This window comes from Macaca mulatta, chromosome 3, assembly GCF_049350105.2.
Source record: "Macaca mulatta isolate MMU2019108-1 chromosome 3, T2T-MMU8v2.0, whole genome shotgun sequence".
NCBI lineage: Eukaryota > Metazoa > Chordata > Mammalia > Primates > Cercopithecidae > Macaca > Macaca mulatta.
Window position 1 is genome coordinate 98,279,129 of NC_133408.1, and position 16,441 is coordinate 98,295,569.

The 16,441-nt window shown below is 38.4% G+C and overlaps 1 protein-coding gene across 5 annotated transcripts in view; it reads right to left on the reverse strand.

The window, feature by feature from the left end:
* The window catches only part of PLEKHA8 (pleckstrin homology domain containing A8), a 137,700-nt gene that overhangs the window by 50,594 nt on the left and 70,665 nt on the right, over positions 1-16,441 (reverse strand). For all 5 annotated transcript variants that reach the window (XM_077994684.1, XM_077994683.1, XM_077994682.1 and 2 more), the window contains 5 exon segments: positions 15,206-15,362; positions 14,729-14,814; positions 9,087-9,145; positions 7,996-8,126; positions 7,289-7,359 (listed from right to left, as the gene is read on the reverse strand). In XM_077994684.1, the coding sequence (XP_077850810.1) occupies positions 7,289-7,359; positions 7,996-8,126; positions 9,087-9,145; positions 14,729-14,814; positions 15,206-15,362 (504 nt within the window).

Below are 16,441 nucleotides of genomic sequence, written 5' to 3' on the forward strand. Positions count from 1 at the left end.
CATTCATTATCATCATGCATGTTCTATAATCTGGGAGTATTTTTGGCCTCTGAAAGACATAAATGATACCCTTCTCCCAGTTCTTTGAGATGTGTCAGTTCCCCAAAGACTGAGTCAAAATTTCTGAGTAGGAAGCCTTGACAATCACCTTGCCTAATTCTTTTCCTTTTAGAAATGAAGACATGGAAGACCCAGAAAGGTAGTGACTTGCCCAAGGTCACAAAGTTAAAAGCAATGAGACCTGGGGACACTCTTGTTGCATCACAACATTCTGTCAAAAAACTAGTATTTACTCTGTAAACAATGTAATAAAAATGAAAAATATGCCTTTTCCAATCGTTTTTCTGAAAGAATTAGCACCTTATTCTGGTTATGGAAACAGCACAGTTCTCATTCATTTACTATTAGTAACTCAGAAACTTGCTATCAGGTATTTAGAGATTATGCCTAAAGCTTTTATAGTAACTAAGAGAACAACCCTTCCATTACTGTTGGTGGACAACCATTCTGTCCAGGAACTTTGTATAGGAAAGTGTTTTTCTACTGTAAACCTATAATTGGTAAAGTTATTTGGCTTGTAGAGAAGACAAGAGAAATGTCAATCTAAGTCTTAAGAGAAAGCCTGGAAAGTAGATAACCAAAGCCAAAAAGGACGGAATTACTTACCAGGCTGAGGAAATGACAATCATAGCTCTGCAAATGTGCTTGACTAGACATTTCTGAGGCAAGAATTAGGAACTAGGAGATTTGAAAGCAGGTAGTCAAGTTTGGCAGGAGGCTGGTGGGAAACAGATAGGCACTGGGGAAGTGTGCTTGCCCTAAGGTCCTATGACTTCTAGAAAGAACGGTCCAGTAACTCAGAAAAGTAAGAATCTTCATCCGATAACTCATGTCTTTTTAAAGCATAGGTGGGCGAAAGAACAATGGACCAGAATATGGAGTCTAGAACAGATCTCTCTTTCTTTCTCTCTTTCTCTCTCAAAGTTGGTATTACACACAAGTGGGGAAAAGAACAGGTGATCCAATGAATGCTGCTAAGACAACTGGCTTTCTGATTGGAAATAATAAAATTATATCCCCACCTTACACCATTCACAAAAATAAATTCCAAGAAGATTAAAGACATAAATATGAAAGCAAACCTACAAAACTTTGAGAAGAAAATGTCAGAGAACATCTTTGTGACCTCAGGGGAAAAAGGGATTTCTTAAACAAGATATAAAAAATGCAAGCCATAAAGAAAGAATGACATGTTTGATTACATAAAAACTGAAATTTCTGTATACCAAAAGACACCATAAATAAAGAGCAAAGGTAAGCCACAGACTGATAGAAGACATTTTAACCCATAACTGAAGAAGATTAGACACTTTAGCCCATAACTGAAAAAGATTAATATCCAGCAAATAAAAAGAACTCCCAGGAGTCGATAAAGGAAACCTAAGAGAAAGGTGGTCAAAGTACATGAACAGGCAACTCACCAGAAGGAAATCAAATTGCCAGTGAAGACAGGAAAAGCTGCTCAACCTTACTTGTTATCTAAGAACAAAAACTTTGGCAATATTCTATCATTTTACAGCCATCAGGCACAAATTTAAAAGGCTGACAATGACAAGTGCTAAAAAGAATGTGGAGTATTGGGAACTATCACTACTCTGCTGGTAATTATAGACTTTGGAGAGCAATTTGGCAATATCCAGTCATGTGGTTCAGCCATTCCAATTGTATTATGTACTACAGCAGCAGTTTCCAGTGCAGTCTCCAAACCAGCAGCCTCGGCATCACCTGGGAACTTGTTAGAAATGCAAAGTCTCAGCCTCACGTCAGACCTACAGAGCAATCTGTGTTTCAAGGAGCCTTCCAGGTGAGGTTAATACAGGCTAGAGTTTGAGAACCACTGTTCTGGCAGCACAGCTTCTCAAGCAGTAAGGCCCCATGAATTACCAGTCTGTAGATAGCCAAAGCCCCTGGGCCAGTCCCTCTTAGCTATGAGAAACCTCCTCCTTTTTCTGGTGTGCTCTCTGGACATAATTTTCCATGTGATAGAGAACACGTGTGAAAGGAACATGTATATTGTATAATTGCTTTTAACAGTGAAAATCTGTAATCAACTGTGTCCATTAACAGTATATTAGTTTTTCTAAACCGTGGTCTATTCATACAATGAAATGCTAAACAGCAAGGAAAAGGAATGAGCCAGGACTACAAGCGTCAACAGTGGCTAAAATCTGAAAACACTGAGTGAAGAAGGAAGAATGTATACAATATGATACCACATATACAAGTTTAAAACATGTAGTACAATACTAGACGCTGCTTATGGACACATAAATATACAGTAAAAGTATAAAAACATGTATTACATAATGAACAACAGCAAATTCAGGATGATGATCTCTGGAAAACGATGGGAGTCACAGGATTAAGGGGTGACATGTAGGTACTTAACTGCATTGAACTATTTTTTCTATTAGGTCAAGTGGTAGATATTTGTTAAATGCCTGAATTATTTATAATTTTCTTTTCTGAGACAGAATCTTGGTTTGTCACCCAGGCTGGAGTGCAATGATGCAAACATGGCTCACTGCAGCTTCAACGTCCCTGGCACAAGTGATCCTCCCACCTCAGGCCCCCAAGTAGCTAGAACTACAGGCTTGTGCCACCACACATGGCTAATTTTTGTATGTTTTGAGGAGATGGGGCTTTGCCATGTTCCCCAGGCTGGTCCAAACTCGTGAGCTCAAGTGATCTGCCTCCCTTGGCCTCTCAAAGCGCTGGGATTACAGCACTTGGGCATGTATTTTTAAAAACAGAGCTACTAGGAAAGTAACCTCTGAATTCTTCATAGTGACTAAGCTTAAGGTAAACTGAGTTGTATGGACAATAACAAGTGCAAAGAGATAAAACAAGTACCCAGAGATGCCCTTTGTTAACTTCAGGCACTGTTAAGACTAACGCTTGTGCTGCCAGCCAGTCCTGTCAGCGGAGGCATATGCTGCAAATGGCTCTGGAAAGAGTATAACAATTCACGTTCCATAGTATTTTCAGAATGGCCAAGTTATGATTTGATGTCAAATATCTGATTATGAGTTCTGACTTTATCTCTCTCACTTATCTCTCCTTGTCCATGAAAGCCTTTCATATTAAATACGTGATTGAGCATCCTTTTAAAATCTTTTCTATTCTATGCCAGAAAAGGATCTTGGTTGTGTTAATTTTTACTGACATTTATGGGATCATTCTGAAGTGAGGTATGTGGCAATATGTTATCCCACTGAGCACAGAGCATATAACATTTAATACAATGGTGCATGAAATGCCAGAGCAACTTTCCTTCCTTCCACTTGCAAGGATGCTTTCCAAAACCTCTTTTTGATGTGGAATATGCAATGGAGAGGGGGACTCAGCTCTAAGGCAGATCATTAAACATATCTGCCTTGTGAACCCAACTCCCTCCTGAAAATGACCTCTATAGAATGTTAGAGGACACTAAGGGAACAGAGCAGCTCTTAGCATGAAACCACCCAAAATGTTCCACTCTGATCATCATTATGGGGAAGCCAAGTAATGGCTCAACTGCAAAAAGGGGCAGTGGAAAGTCTAAGGCCTCTTCCAGATGCTGGAAGTATTCCAGATCACAGAGTTGCAGCAATGCAATAACTAGAGATGCATTTTCCAGAAAGGTAACTTCTACTATATGTTATGACTTCTACTATATGTTATTTAGGACTTTTACATATAAATGTCCTATTTCCAAGGCCACTAAGACCACACAAGTTTCATGAACATTCACCTCAAACCTTTCTTAAGCAGTATTTTTATTGGAAAGCTGTCTAATTATGATGAAAAGGAGGCAAAATCAACTGATGCTATAACTAATTTCAGCGGTTTTACTTCTGCTTATTAAAAATCTCTTAGATGCTGTCAAAATCTCAAAATGATCAAGATGTAGACAAGTGACAGGTGAACCTCAAAGGCCCAAGTCTAGATGACTAGGTCTCAAACTTTAGCATTGATTAGAATCACCCGAATGACTTGTTAAACCATGGACTGCCAGGCCCCAGCATCAGAGTGTCTGATTCAGCAGGTTTGGGGTTGAACTGGATAGTCTGCATTTCTAATGAGTTTTCAGGTGATAAAGATGCTGCTGACCTCAGACCAGCTTGAGAACCACTGATGGAGATTTTGAGACCCTAGGGAAAGTATTTATCCTCTTTAAACCTCAGTTTATTCACTGGAGAGTATTTGGAAGATTAAATAAAATATTTATCAAGAACTTAGTGTAGTAGTTACACTGGGTGCTCTATTATAAGTGATAGCTGTTTTTAAATTCAACTTTAGAATTTAAAAAAGTCAACAAACTTGCCTATAAATGGCATATAAATTGCACACTCTTTTACCTACTTATTCACCCTCCCTCATTTCAAACAAGGTATCAGTTCTACTTATAAAGGCTGGGACTTCAAAATGAGAAAAAGGAACCATTATCCCAGAAGAAATATGCATCAAGGAACCTACAGGTTCTGAATGACTATTGTGTAAACATTTCTCAAAAAACCGTTTACACAGAGCTTGTTGTGTCTGTGTCTGTGGGGGAGGGAGGGTGGGTTTAATAGGGGAACTTTGGAGGAAGGGTGGGTTTAATAGTGGAACTTTATCTCCTCACACTGAGCAGCAGCAAGAATCTAGGGATTTCCACAATCAAAGATAGGATTTAAATCATAAACACCTTCTTTGAAATAAGCCTGAACATCAGGATGAAAATGTCAAATTTACAGCCTCCCTTCTCTTTTCCATCAAAAATTGTGCCGAAGGAGAAGAGAGGGAAGAAAAAGCTGAGACTGGCTGTGATTATTGCAGTCACAAAGCAGCATTTGCCCTTCAAAGTCTCCTCTTTCTTCACAAAGTCAACACATCCCCTGGGCCCAGTCTCCAAATCAAGTACAAGGTTTGATGAGAAACCCTGAGGAGAAAAGGAGAGAGAAAAGTGGGCAGAATCAGGGTTGGGACTGGACAGAAATGGTATATCCTCAGTTTCCTTTCTATCTTTAGCGGGCGGTCAAAGCCCATAAGCAGATGGGTTCTGTTCCACCCCAGCTCCTGCAGTGGGCTAAATGGGATCAACATTGTCCTACTCCCCTTCCATACACAGCCCTAACAAAGTAATAGCAGCATAAGACATGCGGAGTCCACTGGGCACACAGTGCTGAACCCTGTATCTTCTGCATTTCCAACAGGTGGAGAAGTCTTTCTACTGGCATGAAAATTCCATACTAATAAGTCAGTTTGAAGAGAAGTTTCTGGCTTGGCACCTAAGCTTTGTAAACTTTCCATTACTGATTTGGGACAAGTCAGTCTTATTTTCTGGCAGGTTATTAACTTCATGTATCATGATTATGATAATGATGACAAAACATCATTATCACAACAATAGATGCTAATCTTGACAACTGAGCAGTGTTTGTTTTTTTTTAGACAGAGTCTGGTCTCAGTTGATCACCCAGACTGGAGTACAGTGGCACGACCACAACTCACTGCAGCCTTGACCTCCTGGGCTCAAGCAATGTTCCCACCTCAGTCCCCTAAGTAGCTGGGACTACAGGCACGCAACACCATACTCAGTTAATTTCTGTATTATTTTTGGAGAGATGGAGTTTTGCCATGTTGCCCAGGCTGGTCTCAAACTCCTGAACTCAAGTGATCCTCCTGCCTCAGGCTTCCAAAGTAGTAGGATTACAGGCATAAGCCACCGCGCCCGGCCATACTGTTTTGTGTACCAAATACTTCTGTAATTTTTTCACATGCACATACACCTACTTAATATTTACAACCAACTTATTAGGGAAATAATATCACCATTCCCATTTTATAGATGAGGAAAGTGAGGATCAGAGACGTTAAATAACTCGCCTAAAGGCAGAGCACTAATGAGTGGCAGGATCCAGAGAGCCACTCCAGAGCTCCTGATCCTAATCACTCCACAAGCCATAAAGCTTGACAGGCACGGGCTAGGGGGCATGAGTAGACATGCTGAATACACTTTTGGTACTTGAAATCAGGACACAGAGGGGAGAATATAACTGAGACCATTCTGAAATTCAGGGATGTATGGGGAATGTAAAAATGCAGGTGGCCCAGGGATGGTGGAGAAGACCCTCTGTAGGAGAAATGTGGACCTTCAAAGCAGGGGTGTCAAAGCCACTTTGCTTCAGACCCTATGTTGGTCTTAAGCAATATTTTAATCTTACAGTTCCCTAACCTGTAAAAATGGATAGAAATGAGGATTAAGTTTATGAAGTCTAAATTCTTCACAAAGTGCTATCAAAATGTCAGCTCTCATTTTTATGGCAGATCAGCAGTTGCTAGATGGGGCAGACTCGGGAAATCATGTGAGGGCACAATTCTTGAGGACTCATGGCCCAGAGAGAGAACTAACAGAAGGAAGTAGAACCCAACTATGACACTGAAAAAAAGCCACAGAGAACACTAGCTCCCTCTCAAACCAGAAGCATCTAATTAGTTTCTGTCACAGTTCATTTTTTTCTCCACACATGCCTCACGGCCCATGCTAGAAGAATTTCCTACAGATCAATGGTGAGAGTTCAGCCACTCCATTGGAAGCACTGTAAGGATGCTTCCAAATCTCAACATTTTCCAAAACTGGTCTGATAAATGGCTCTATCCACACATCCATCCATCTACCTACCTGTCCAATGTTTATTAAGCACCTACAATGTTGCAGTCACTACCTTAAGGTGCTGGAGATACAAGATGATCTCCTTTGACCAAGCCTTTCATCCCATTTTGGCTCCACGACTAGAAACTGGGATGCACAGAGCATTATATATTTGAGGAGTACAGGATGATGAAAACCTTTAATCCTACTCCAGGACATATCCCTGGGATTCCCCCACGCCAATCCGCTGTTATGGACTTCAAGCTTTTCTTTGGATATGTATGATTTTCAAGGACTATAATATATCTGAAGATTTAGGAAAACTAACTTCTTGATAATATTAGGTCTTCCTATTATATTTAAGAGTTGGCTTTCCATTCAGCACTTCTTTAAAATATACTGATTTTTAGTAAGTTACATCTAGATTACCAGGTCATTGTCTCATAGGTACTTTTAAAACAAAGCATATAGGAAGCAATGAATAATAACGAAATAAGAAAAGAAACATGAAATCCTGAAAAGTAGAAATATCCCCTATACCCTGTATCCTCCTCTAGGGGTCTCCATTCCACATTCTATTGATTCATCTGACAAAACATAAAGAACACTTACTCAGGGCTGTCTGGATATCCTTTTCCCCATTTTTCACTTCTGTCAAAAATCCCTTCAAAAATTTGAGACCTCTAAAACAAAATAAAGGAAGAAATATTACTTTCAAAGTTCCCTCATGTTGAATGAGTACAAAGAAACGGCAGACATCAGCTTCCATTTCAGTAACATCTCAGGCACAGCAGTGAATAGGTCAAATCATATGGCATTCCTTCCTGAACCTCTTCCCTTCACTTCCCTTTAGCTTGCTCTGGAGCCCATCCTTCATCTCATCTGATATACCTAAAGAAGTGGTTTTCAAAATGTGTCCCAGGACTAGTGGCTTTAGCATTACCTGGGAATTTGCTAGAAATGTAAATTCTGGGGCCCCATCTGAGTTACTCAACCAGAAACTGGTTCTGAGTCTAGTGTTTTTAACAAGTCCTCCAGATGATTCTGATGCCACTGAAGTTGGAGAGCTATTGATTTAAAGAGAAGCTAGTTGACTTTAATGCCTTTAAGATTCCTATCTTATATACTTATTAACAATATTTATCACCATCAAAAGGGAGGCAAAAAAAAGTGGTATTATTCATTAGGCCTTCTAGAAAAGGCTACACAATTCAACTAGATCCTTCACTCAGAAGCAGTCTCCTTTGTGCAACAATTTTTTTTGCTGGTAATTTTTTTTGAGCTAGATTTTAACTGCTGTCCCACCCCAACTGCCTCACCTCTTCAGCCACAAGAGGGCTTCAGTCGCCGAGTTCCTAACCTGGGCTACATCCGCCTCTACTTCGTGCAGCACTATCTTCTGGAGAGTGGTAAACTCTTCTTTGTTGGTTATGTATTTCTGATTTACTTTCTGGAGGGAAAGCAGGGAAACAACCTAAGTTTAAAATGCCGAAGTTATCAAGCAACTCAGTATAGTATTGAGACTTGTAAGTTTGGCAAGCAGGCCTCTAAGAAAACAAATTAAGCTTCTATTACCTTCTTCCTTATGTTTTCATGATAATATTTTTTTTTGGAGAATTCTATGTAGCTTAAACTGGAATTAAATAGTCTCAGGGTTTAAAGTTTTGTTCTTTAAGTTCTTTTTTCTGCCTCAGAACCTCTCTCATGGCTGTCTTTGGCAGATACTTTTCACTCTGAGTATAAAACTCAACAATCATTTGTTCTAATAAGACTACTTGCAACTATTCCACCTAAATACAATAAAGAAAGGTATATCTACAGGAATTCCTAATAGTGCTTCCTCAAAGACTAGTCTCCAATGACAAAAAAGACAGATTTTTATTAGGTACTGTATCCTCAAGAAGGTAACATTTAATCTACATTTAAAAGGGGACCCATCCCTTATTTTACCTGGAAGAAAGAGACTCAGAGAAATTTGGTGAGTTGTTGATGGTCCCACAACTACCACTGGAAATGGGCCTTTTGAGTCCCAGGCCACTGACAGCTATTTTCACTATATAACCTAGCTTTTAGAAAAATATAACTTGTCATCATTTCAACTTAAAAAAGCACAGAATCAGTGTGGACATTAGAGTGAAACCCTACTGAGCCACACGGTGCACATGAAAAGGCAGTCCTGGTTTCATTTTAAAAATGAATCTTCTACTCCCCATAAAGCTTAACTCTAGCATATAATAAAGGCTTAGTAATTCCCTTACTGAGCATTCACAATGTGAGAAGAAAGATGCTTGCTCTCTTAAAGAACAGTGATACATTTTCCACTTTTTGATTTATTCTTGCCAAGCACAAAAATGTTGACAACATTTTCCTTTATTTAAAAGTTTCCACAGAGACAAACCAGTATGCTCACCTTAATATTTCCAACAAGATCCATCTTAACAGGAGCAAACACTGTAGGGCCAAGTTTGTCTAGAAGAAAAGATCAAAAACATTTCTGAAAAAACAATTTTAAGTGGCAATGTTTTTATAATAAAGAAATAATAAATTTAGCAGATCCTCAACAACTTTAATTTTTGCTTCCAAATCATTATCTAAACATAACCTTCAAAAGCTTCCAGGATACTATTATCATCTTTTTCTATTACACTACTCCAAGGTGAGTTATAATGAGGCCCTAAGTGACAGGTGAGATGAAGACAATCTTATAAGTTTAGGATTCATATAGTAATCCTTAGGGCTGCACTGTCCAATATGGTAGCCACTAGATATGTGGCTAGCTAGTACTTGCAGTGTGGCTAGTACTAACCAAAATGTACTGGAGGTAAACTACATACCAAATTTGGAAGACTAAGTATGAAAAAGAGATTGCAAAATATCTCATTAATGATTCTTTTGGTTTTTTCGTTTGTTTTTTTTTTTGAGATGGAGTCTCTCACTGTGTCCCCAGGCTGGAGTGGAGCAGCGTGACCTCAGCTCACGGCAACCTCCACCTTCCGTTTGAGCGATTCTCCTGCCTCAGCCTCCCGAGTAGCTGAGATTATAGATGCCCACCACCACGCCCAGCTAATTTTTATATTTTTAGTAGAGACAGGCTTCACCATGTTGGCCAGGCTGGTCTTGAACTCCTAATCTCAAGTGATCTGCCCACCTCAGCCTCCCAAAGTGCTGGGATTACAGGTGTGAGCCACCATGCCCAAACTTATTAATTATTCTTTTTTTTTTTTTTGAGATGGAGTCTCGCTCTGTCACCAGGCTAGAGTGCAGTGCCGTGATTTCGGCTCACTGCAACCTCCAACTCCTTGGTTCAAGCGATTCTCCTGCCTCAACCTCCCGGGTAGCTGGGATTACAGGCATGTGTCACCACATTGGCCAAGATGGTCTCGATCTCCTGACTTTGTGATCCACTTGCCTTGGCCTCCCAAAGTGCTGGGATTACAGGCGTGAGCTGCCACGCCTGGCCCAATGATTCTTTTATATTTATTACATGTTGAGATATTTTAGATATTCTAGGTTTTAAAATACATTATTAAAATTAATTTTTGTTTACTATGATAATGTGCCTACTAGAAAACTTAAAATTACATATGTGGTTGGAATATTTCTGTTGGGCAAGAACAATGACTAAAAAATAAAACAAAGAGGTATAGCTAAAAAGCCAAAAGAGAAAAGATAGTGGAACTCTAAAAAGAAAAAAAAAAAAAAAACTTGATTGATCTAAAAGAAAGGCAGGGACAAAGATAGGTAGCTAAGAGGCCAAAAGAGGAAATAAAACAGAATACTAAAAAAAAATTCATTAACTGGTGAGAAATCAGGGAAGGAGTTTTTAAAAAGGGAACAAAGACCATATAGAGAAAAGCAGAAAATAAGTAGCAAGATGATAGAAACAAATATCAAGATAATGAATGAAATTCATCCAAACAATGTAATTCACTACATTAACAAATTACAGGAAAAAAAAAATGACTTCAGCAAATAAAGAAAAAACATTTTATAAAGTTAACTCATTCATGATTATAAAAACAACTCAGCATATAAACACAATTTATATGTACATGCTATTAATAATTGGAAAATGAAATAAAACACTTTTTACAACAGAATAAACAAAAAATTCTAAACTTTATTCCTAACAAAAGATGTATGATAGCTATACACTAAAAACTATATAGAACATTCTTGAGAGAAAATTAAAATGACTTAAGTAAACAGATACAGCATCCTCATGGATTGGAAGATTATCAGTGTTTTTGTTTTTGAGACAGGGTCTTGCTCTGTCACCTAGGATGGAGTACAGGGTGCAATCACGGCTCACTGCAGCCTTGATATCCCAGGCTCAGGTGATTCTTCTGCATCAGCCTCCCAAGTAGCTGGGACTATAGGCTTGCGCCATCACACCTGGCTAATTTTTTTTATAGGGACAGGGTCTCACTTTGTTGCCTAGGCCAGGATCAAACTCCTGGTCTCAAGCAATCCTCCTGCCTTGGCCTCCCAAAGTGCTGGGATTACAGTTATGAGCCAGTAAGCCCTGCCTTCAATGTTGTTTAAGATGCCAGTTTTCCCCTAATTGGTTTCCAGATACAATGTAATCTTAATCAAAATCCTAAAAGACTTTTAAATAGGAATTGAACAGCTAAAATTTATCAAAAGGCCTAGAATTTCCAGAACAACCTTGAAAAAGAAAAAACTGAGAGACTTACATTATCTGATTTCAAGCCTTATAATTAAGATACCATAAGATCACTGGAACAGAAGAGAGAGTCCAGAAACAGTCCCACATTATAAGCATTAGAAGTTCAACTGATTTTTGACAGAGTTGCCAAAGCAATGTAAAAGGGAAAACATATTTTGACCCATGGTTCTTGAGCAACCAGATACCACAAGGGGGAAAAAAAAAATGAGCCTCAACTCCCTACCTCACACCACACACAAAAAATAATTCCAGTGGTTCATAGGCACAAATGTAAAAGTTAGAGGAGTCTAGAAGAAAAGAGAATATCTTCATGACCTTTGGGATAGGTAAAGATTTCTTAAGACACTAAAAGCACTAAGCATAAAAGAAGAAACTGGACTTCATCAAAATTTAAAACTTCTGAAAAGGCATCATTAAGAAAAGGAGGAGGCAAGCCATAGTCTGGGGGAAAATACTCACATGTCTACAATGAAATTTTAATTAAAAATATATAAAAGAACTTTATATATATATAAATAAAAATATATAAATTTTTTATATATATAAAAATTTTTATATTTTTATATAAAAATATATAAAGAACTCTCCCAACTCAGTAATAAAAAGAAAAACAATTGACTTTTAAAAATGGGTGAAAGATTTGAACAGACATTTCACAATGGAAGAGATAGCGATGGCCAATAAAAGTGCTCAATATCATTAGTCATCATGGAAATGCAAATTAAAGCCACAATGAAATATCACTGAGACATGCAGGAATGGCCAAAAACAAAATATTGACACCACCAAATGCTGGTGAAGACGTGAAACAACTAGAATACTCATACACTATGAACAACTGTGCAACCATTATAACTGTCTGGCAGTTTATTATAAAATTAAACTATGAACCAGCAATTCCAGTCCTAGGTATTTACTCAAGAGAAATGAAAGCATAGGCCCATGGGCACAAAAATGTTCAGAGCAATTTCATTTATAATAGTCCCAAACTGGCCAAGAGCGGTGGCTCACTCCTGTAATCCCAGCACTTTGGGAAGTCAAGGTGGGCGGATCACATGAAGTCAGGAGTTTGAGACCAGCCTGGCCAATATGGTGAAACCTTGTCTCTACTAAAAATACAAAAAAAATTAGCCGGGCATGGTGGCACAGGCCTGTAATCGCAGCTACTCGGGAGGCTGGGGCAGGAGAATCACTTGAACCCAGGAGGTGGAGGTTGCAGTGAGCCAAGATAGTGCCACTGCACACCAGCTTAGGTGACAGAGCAAGGCTGTCTCAAGAGAAAAAAAAAAAGAGTCCCAAACTACAAACCACCCAACATCCATCAATAAGAGAGTGAATAAATAATTGTGGTATATTCATTTAATGGAATACTACTTAGCAATAAAAAGGAATGAACTACTGATACAGACAACAAGGATGAATCTCAAAAACATACTGTATGAGAAAAGCCAGAGGCAAAAGAGTATAATATCCCAGTTATTTCAAGTTTCAGAATAGGCAGAACTAACCTATGGTGACAGAAATCAATAAAATGGTTATTTTAGACTGAGTGACACAGGGAACGTTCCAGGATGATGAAAACATACTATTTCTTGATAAGGATATGGATTACAGAGGTAGATGCATTTGTCAAAATTCACTGAATCATAACAGTTAAGTCCTACACAAGTTATACCTCAAGTTTTACAAAAGATGTATAGTTAAATGGGTCATAAAGCAAATTTCAACACATTAGCCATTCTTGGTATTACTGACTTTATACAAGTAAAAGCGAATTTGACATAAACTTTTTTATATATATAAACACTATATATAATATATAAAATGATATATTTGTTATATATATAAATTACATATAATTTAAATGTTACATATAAATTTTCATAGATATATTTATTATAAATACAACACCTATATATACACATAACATATACACATATACATTTTTTTTTTTTTGAGACAGGCTATCTATCGTCCAGGCTGGAGTGCAGTGGCGCAATCTCGGCTCACTGCAACCTCTGCCTCCCAGGTTCAAGTGATTTTCCTGCCTCAGCCTCCTGAATAACTGGGATTACAGGCATGCGCCACCATGCCCAACTAATTTTTGTATTTTTAGTAAAGACGGGGTTTTACCACGTTGGCCAGGCTGGTCTCAAACTCCTTATCTCAGGTGATTTGCCTGCCTCAGCCTCCCAAAGTCCTGGGATTACAGGCATGAGCCACTGTGCCCAGCCATAACATATATTTTATTTATTTACATATATATATGTGAGATATATGTGTGAGATTATGTGTGAGATATATGTGTGAGACGTATGTGATATATGTGTGATACGTATGTGATATGTGATATACATGTGATATATATGTTTTACATATATATCTAGAGAGAGAGAGAATATATCTTTAAAAAATATTTGAAAATATGTTTTGGAGGCCGGGCGCAGTGGCTCAGGCCTGTAATCCCAGCACTTTGGGAGGCCGAAGCAGGCAGATTAGGAGGTCTGGAGATGGAGACCATTCCGGCAGACACAGTGAAACCCTGTCTCCACTAAAAATACAAAAAAAGTAGCCGGGTGTGGTGAGAGGCGCCTGTAGTCCCAGCTACTCGGGAGGCTGAGGCAGGAGAATGGCATGAACCTGGTGGGGTGAAGCTTGCAGTGAATGGAGATCCCGCCACTGCACTCTAGCCTGGGTGGCAGAGCCAGACTCCATCTCAAAAAAAAAAAAAAAAAAAAAAAGAAAGAAAGAAAATATGTTTTGGGCAGGTATGGTGGCTCACATTTTGGGAGGGAAGGATCACTTCAGCCCAGGGATTCCAGACCAGTATGGGCAACATGATGAAACCCATCTCTACAAAAAAATACAAAAATTAGCCAGGCATGCGCATATAATCCAGCTACCAAGGAGGCTGAGGTGGAAGGATTGCTTGAGCCTGGGAGGTGAAGTTTGCAGTGAACAGAGATCATGCCACTGCACTCCAGCCTGGGCAACAAAGCAAGACCCTGTCTCAAAAACAAAAAAGTTTTAACTGGTAAAACACATTTTTTCACAGTGCCAATATATTTGAAGGCCTATTCCTCAAATACTTTTTTTACTTTTATGTATGGTTTCTAGAAAGATCCCCTTTTTAAATTACACTATTCTGAGGTCAGTATTTAATCATAATTAGAAATGAAATGGGAATATGCAATAATGCTTAAGGTCACAAAGTTTTAACTGTGTGTGTCTGGTGATTTGAACAAATAGCTAAGAAGGGTCATCTCACTGTACACACAGTTCGGGGTATTTCTCCTGCAAAATAACTACAGTGAGGCAGATTCTAGAGATGAATGAATGTAAGGCAACTGCAGGAATCTTACCTAAGACTGGAACCACAGCATAACATGATGCCAAGAATGCTTCTGTGGGAATGCCACTGTCTTCCAGAAGCTCAATGTCACTAAAGCTACACAATTTGGTGATACGGAGGAGAAAAGATTGAAAATACAGTATCAGCACTCTGCAGTTCAGAGGTAATTCATAGAAACAGCTGCCTCTCTGTAGGGCAAATCATTTGACTTGATATGCCCCAATGACTGTTTTTCTAATATGGTCTCATAAAATAATTTTCCAAAGATAATCCACCAAAGCAAGCTAACATTTGTTCACAGAGCACACTTCACAATCAGTTCCTTCTTATTCATTGGTAAGAAAGAGCAAACAGTAAAGCAGGTACTTGGTATACTACATTCTCTATTCTCCTAGAATATGCCATCACCTGAAAGGAACACCATGACTGATTTTCCAGAATAGAAGCTAGTATCCAAGCATCAGTGATATTAGAGAGTCTAGAATACCTTGTGTTCATAGTACTAAAGAAAGTTGGGATAACTTCTTTGCCTTCCTCCCAGAGGCATTCTGGAGAGCAACTTGAGTCTGATCCAGACTGAGTCAAGTTATTGTCATGATTTTTCAGGTTTTCTATTCCATCTTCCTTCATTATTTCACCTTGGACTGCAAAGTAGAAAATATCTATTACTAACCTATTATATATTTATTATAAAAATACATATTCATTGTTGAAAATTTCTAAAACACAGAAAAATACATAGAAATAAAAATTCATGAAACACTGTTCACATACACATATACATACATCTACAGACACAAACAAAACTTGAAATATGTGTAGATTTGAATCCTGCTTGCTTTCACTAAACAATGTATCATCATCATTCAACCCTTCAAAAACATGATTTTAATGACCATGTTATATTGTATCACACCCATGAGGGGCACTTAGGTAGCTTCCAAAATTTTACAATTATAAATACAATCACTACTCATTATTAGCACATTCTATACATATTTGTGAATTTGTCTACTTGCTAAAATTTATTTTGTAACACCAAAATCAATACACGCGGCACTTTTGCAGTCATTTGTGGACATGTGCAGAGTGGTGAAAACTTTGTTGCTGGACACACATATTCCTAGCTGAGGTAGAGCAATGTGATGTTCTGCCTTCTTGTTTCAGCTCTCATAGGACGGACAAATGTCCTTCCTTAGTGCCACATTTTATGCATGTTTGTGCATTTTGTTGTTTTTGCTGTTTAAAAGGGCTCCCAAGTATAGTACCGTCTAGTGTTCCTACCCACAAAAAGGCTGTGATGTGCCTAAGGGAAAAAAGATGTGTGTTAGATAAGCTTCATTCAAGCATGAGTAATAGTGCTGTTTGCTGTGAGTTCAATGTTAATGAATCAACAATACATATTAAAGTGTCTTTAAAGGAAAACACACATAAAACAAGGCTACGTATTGATTGGTAGACAAAAATTTTGTGACCAGAGGCTTGCAGGAACCTAACCCTGTATTTCCCCCAGGAGCAACAGTTTAGTATTTGCTAATTCAGTGGTCATGGTGACTCAATAAAATGTAACTACTGCAAATAATGACTGTAATGCCTAAAAGAACATCCCTGTCAATAGGTCTTTCTCTTTAAATCTAACTATTCACTGAAGAACAATTCCTAGAAGCAAAATTATCAGAGCGAATAAATGACTGCACTGTTTGGACAGACATTTTCTCCTGTC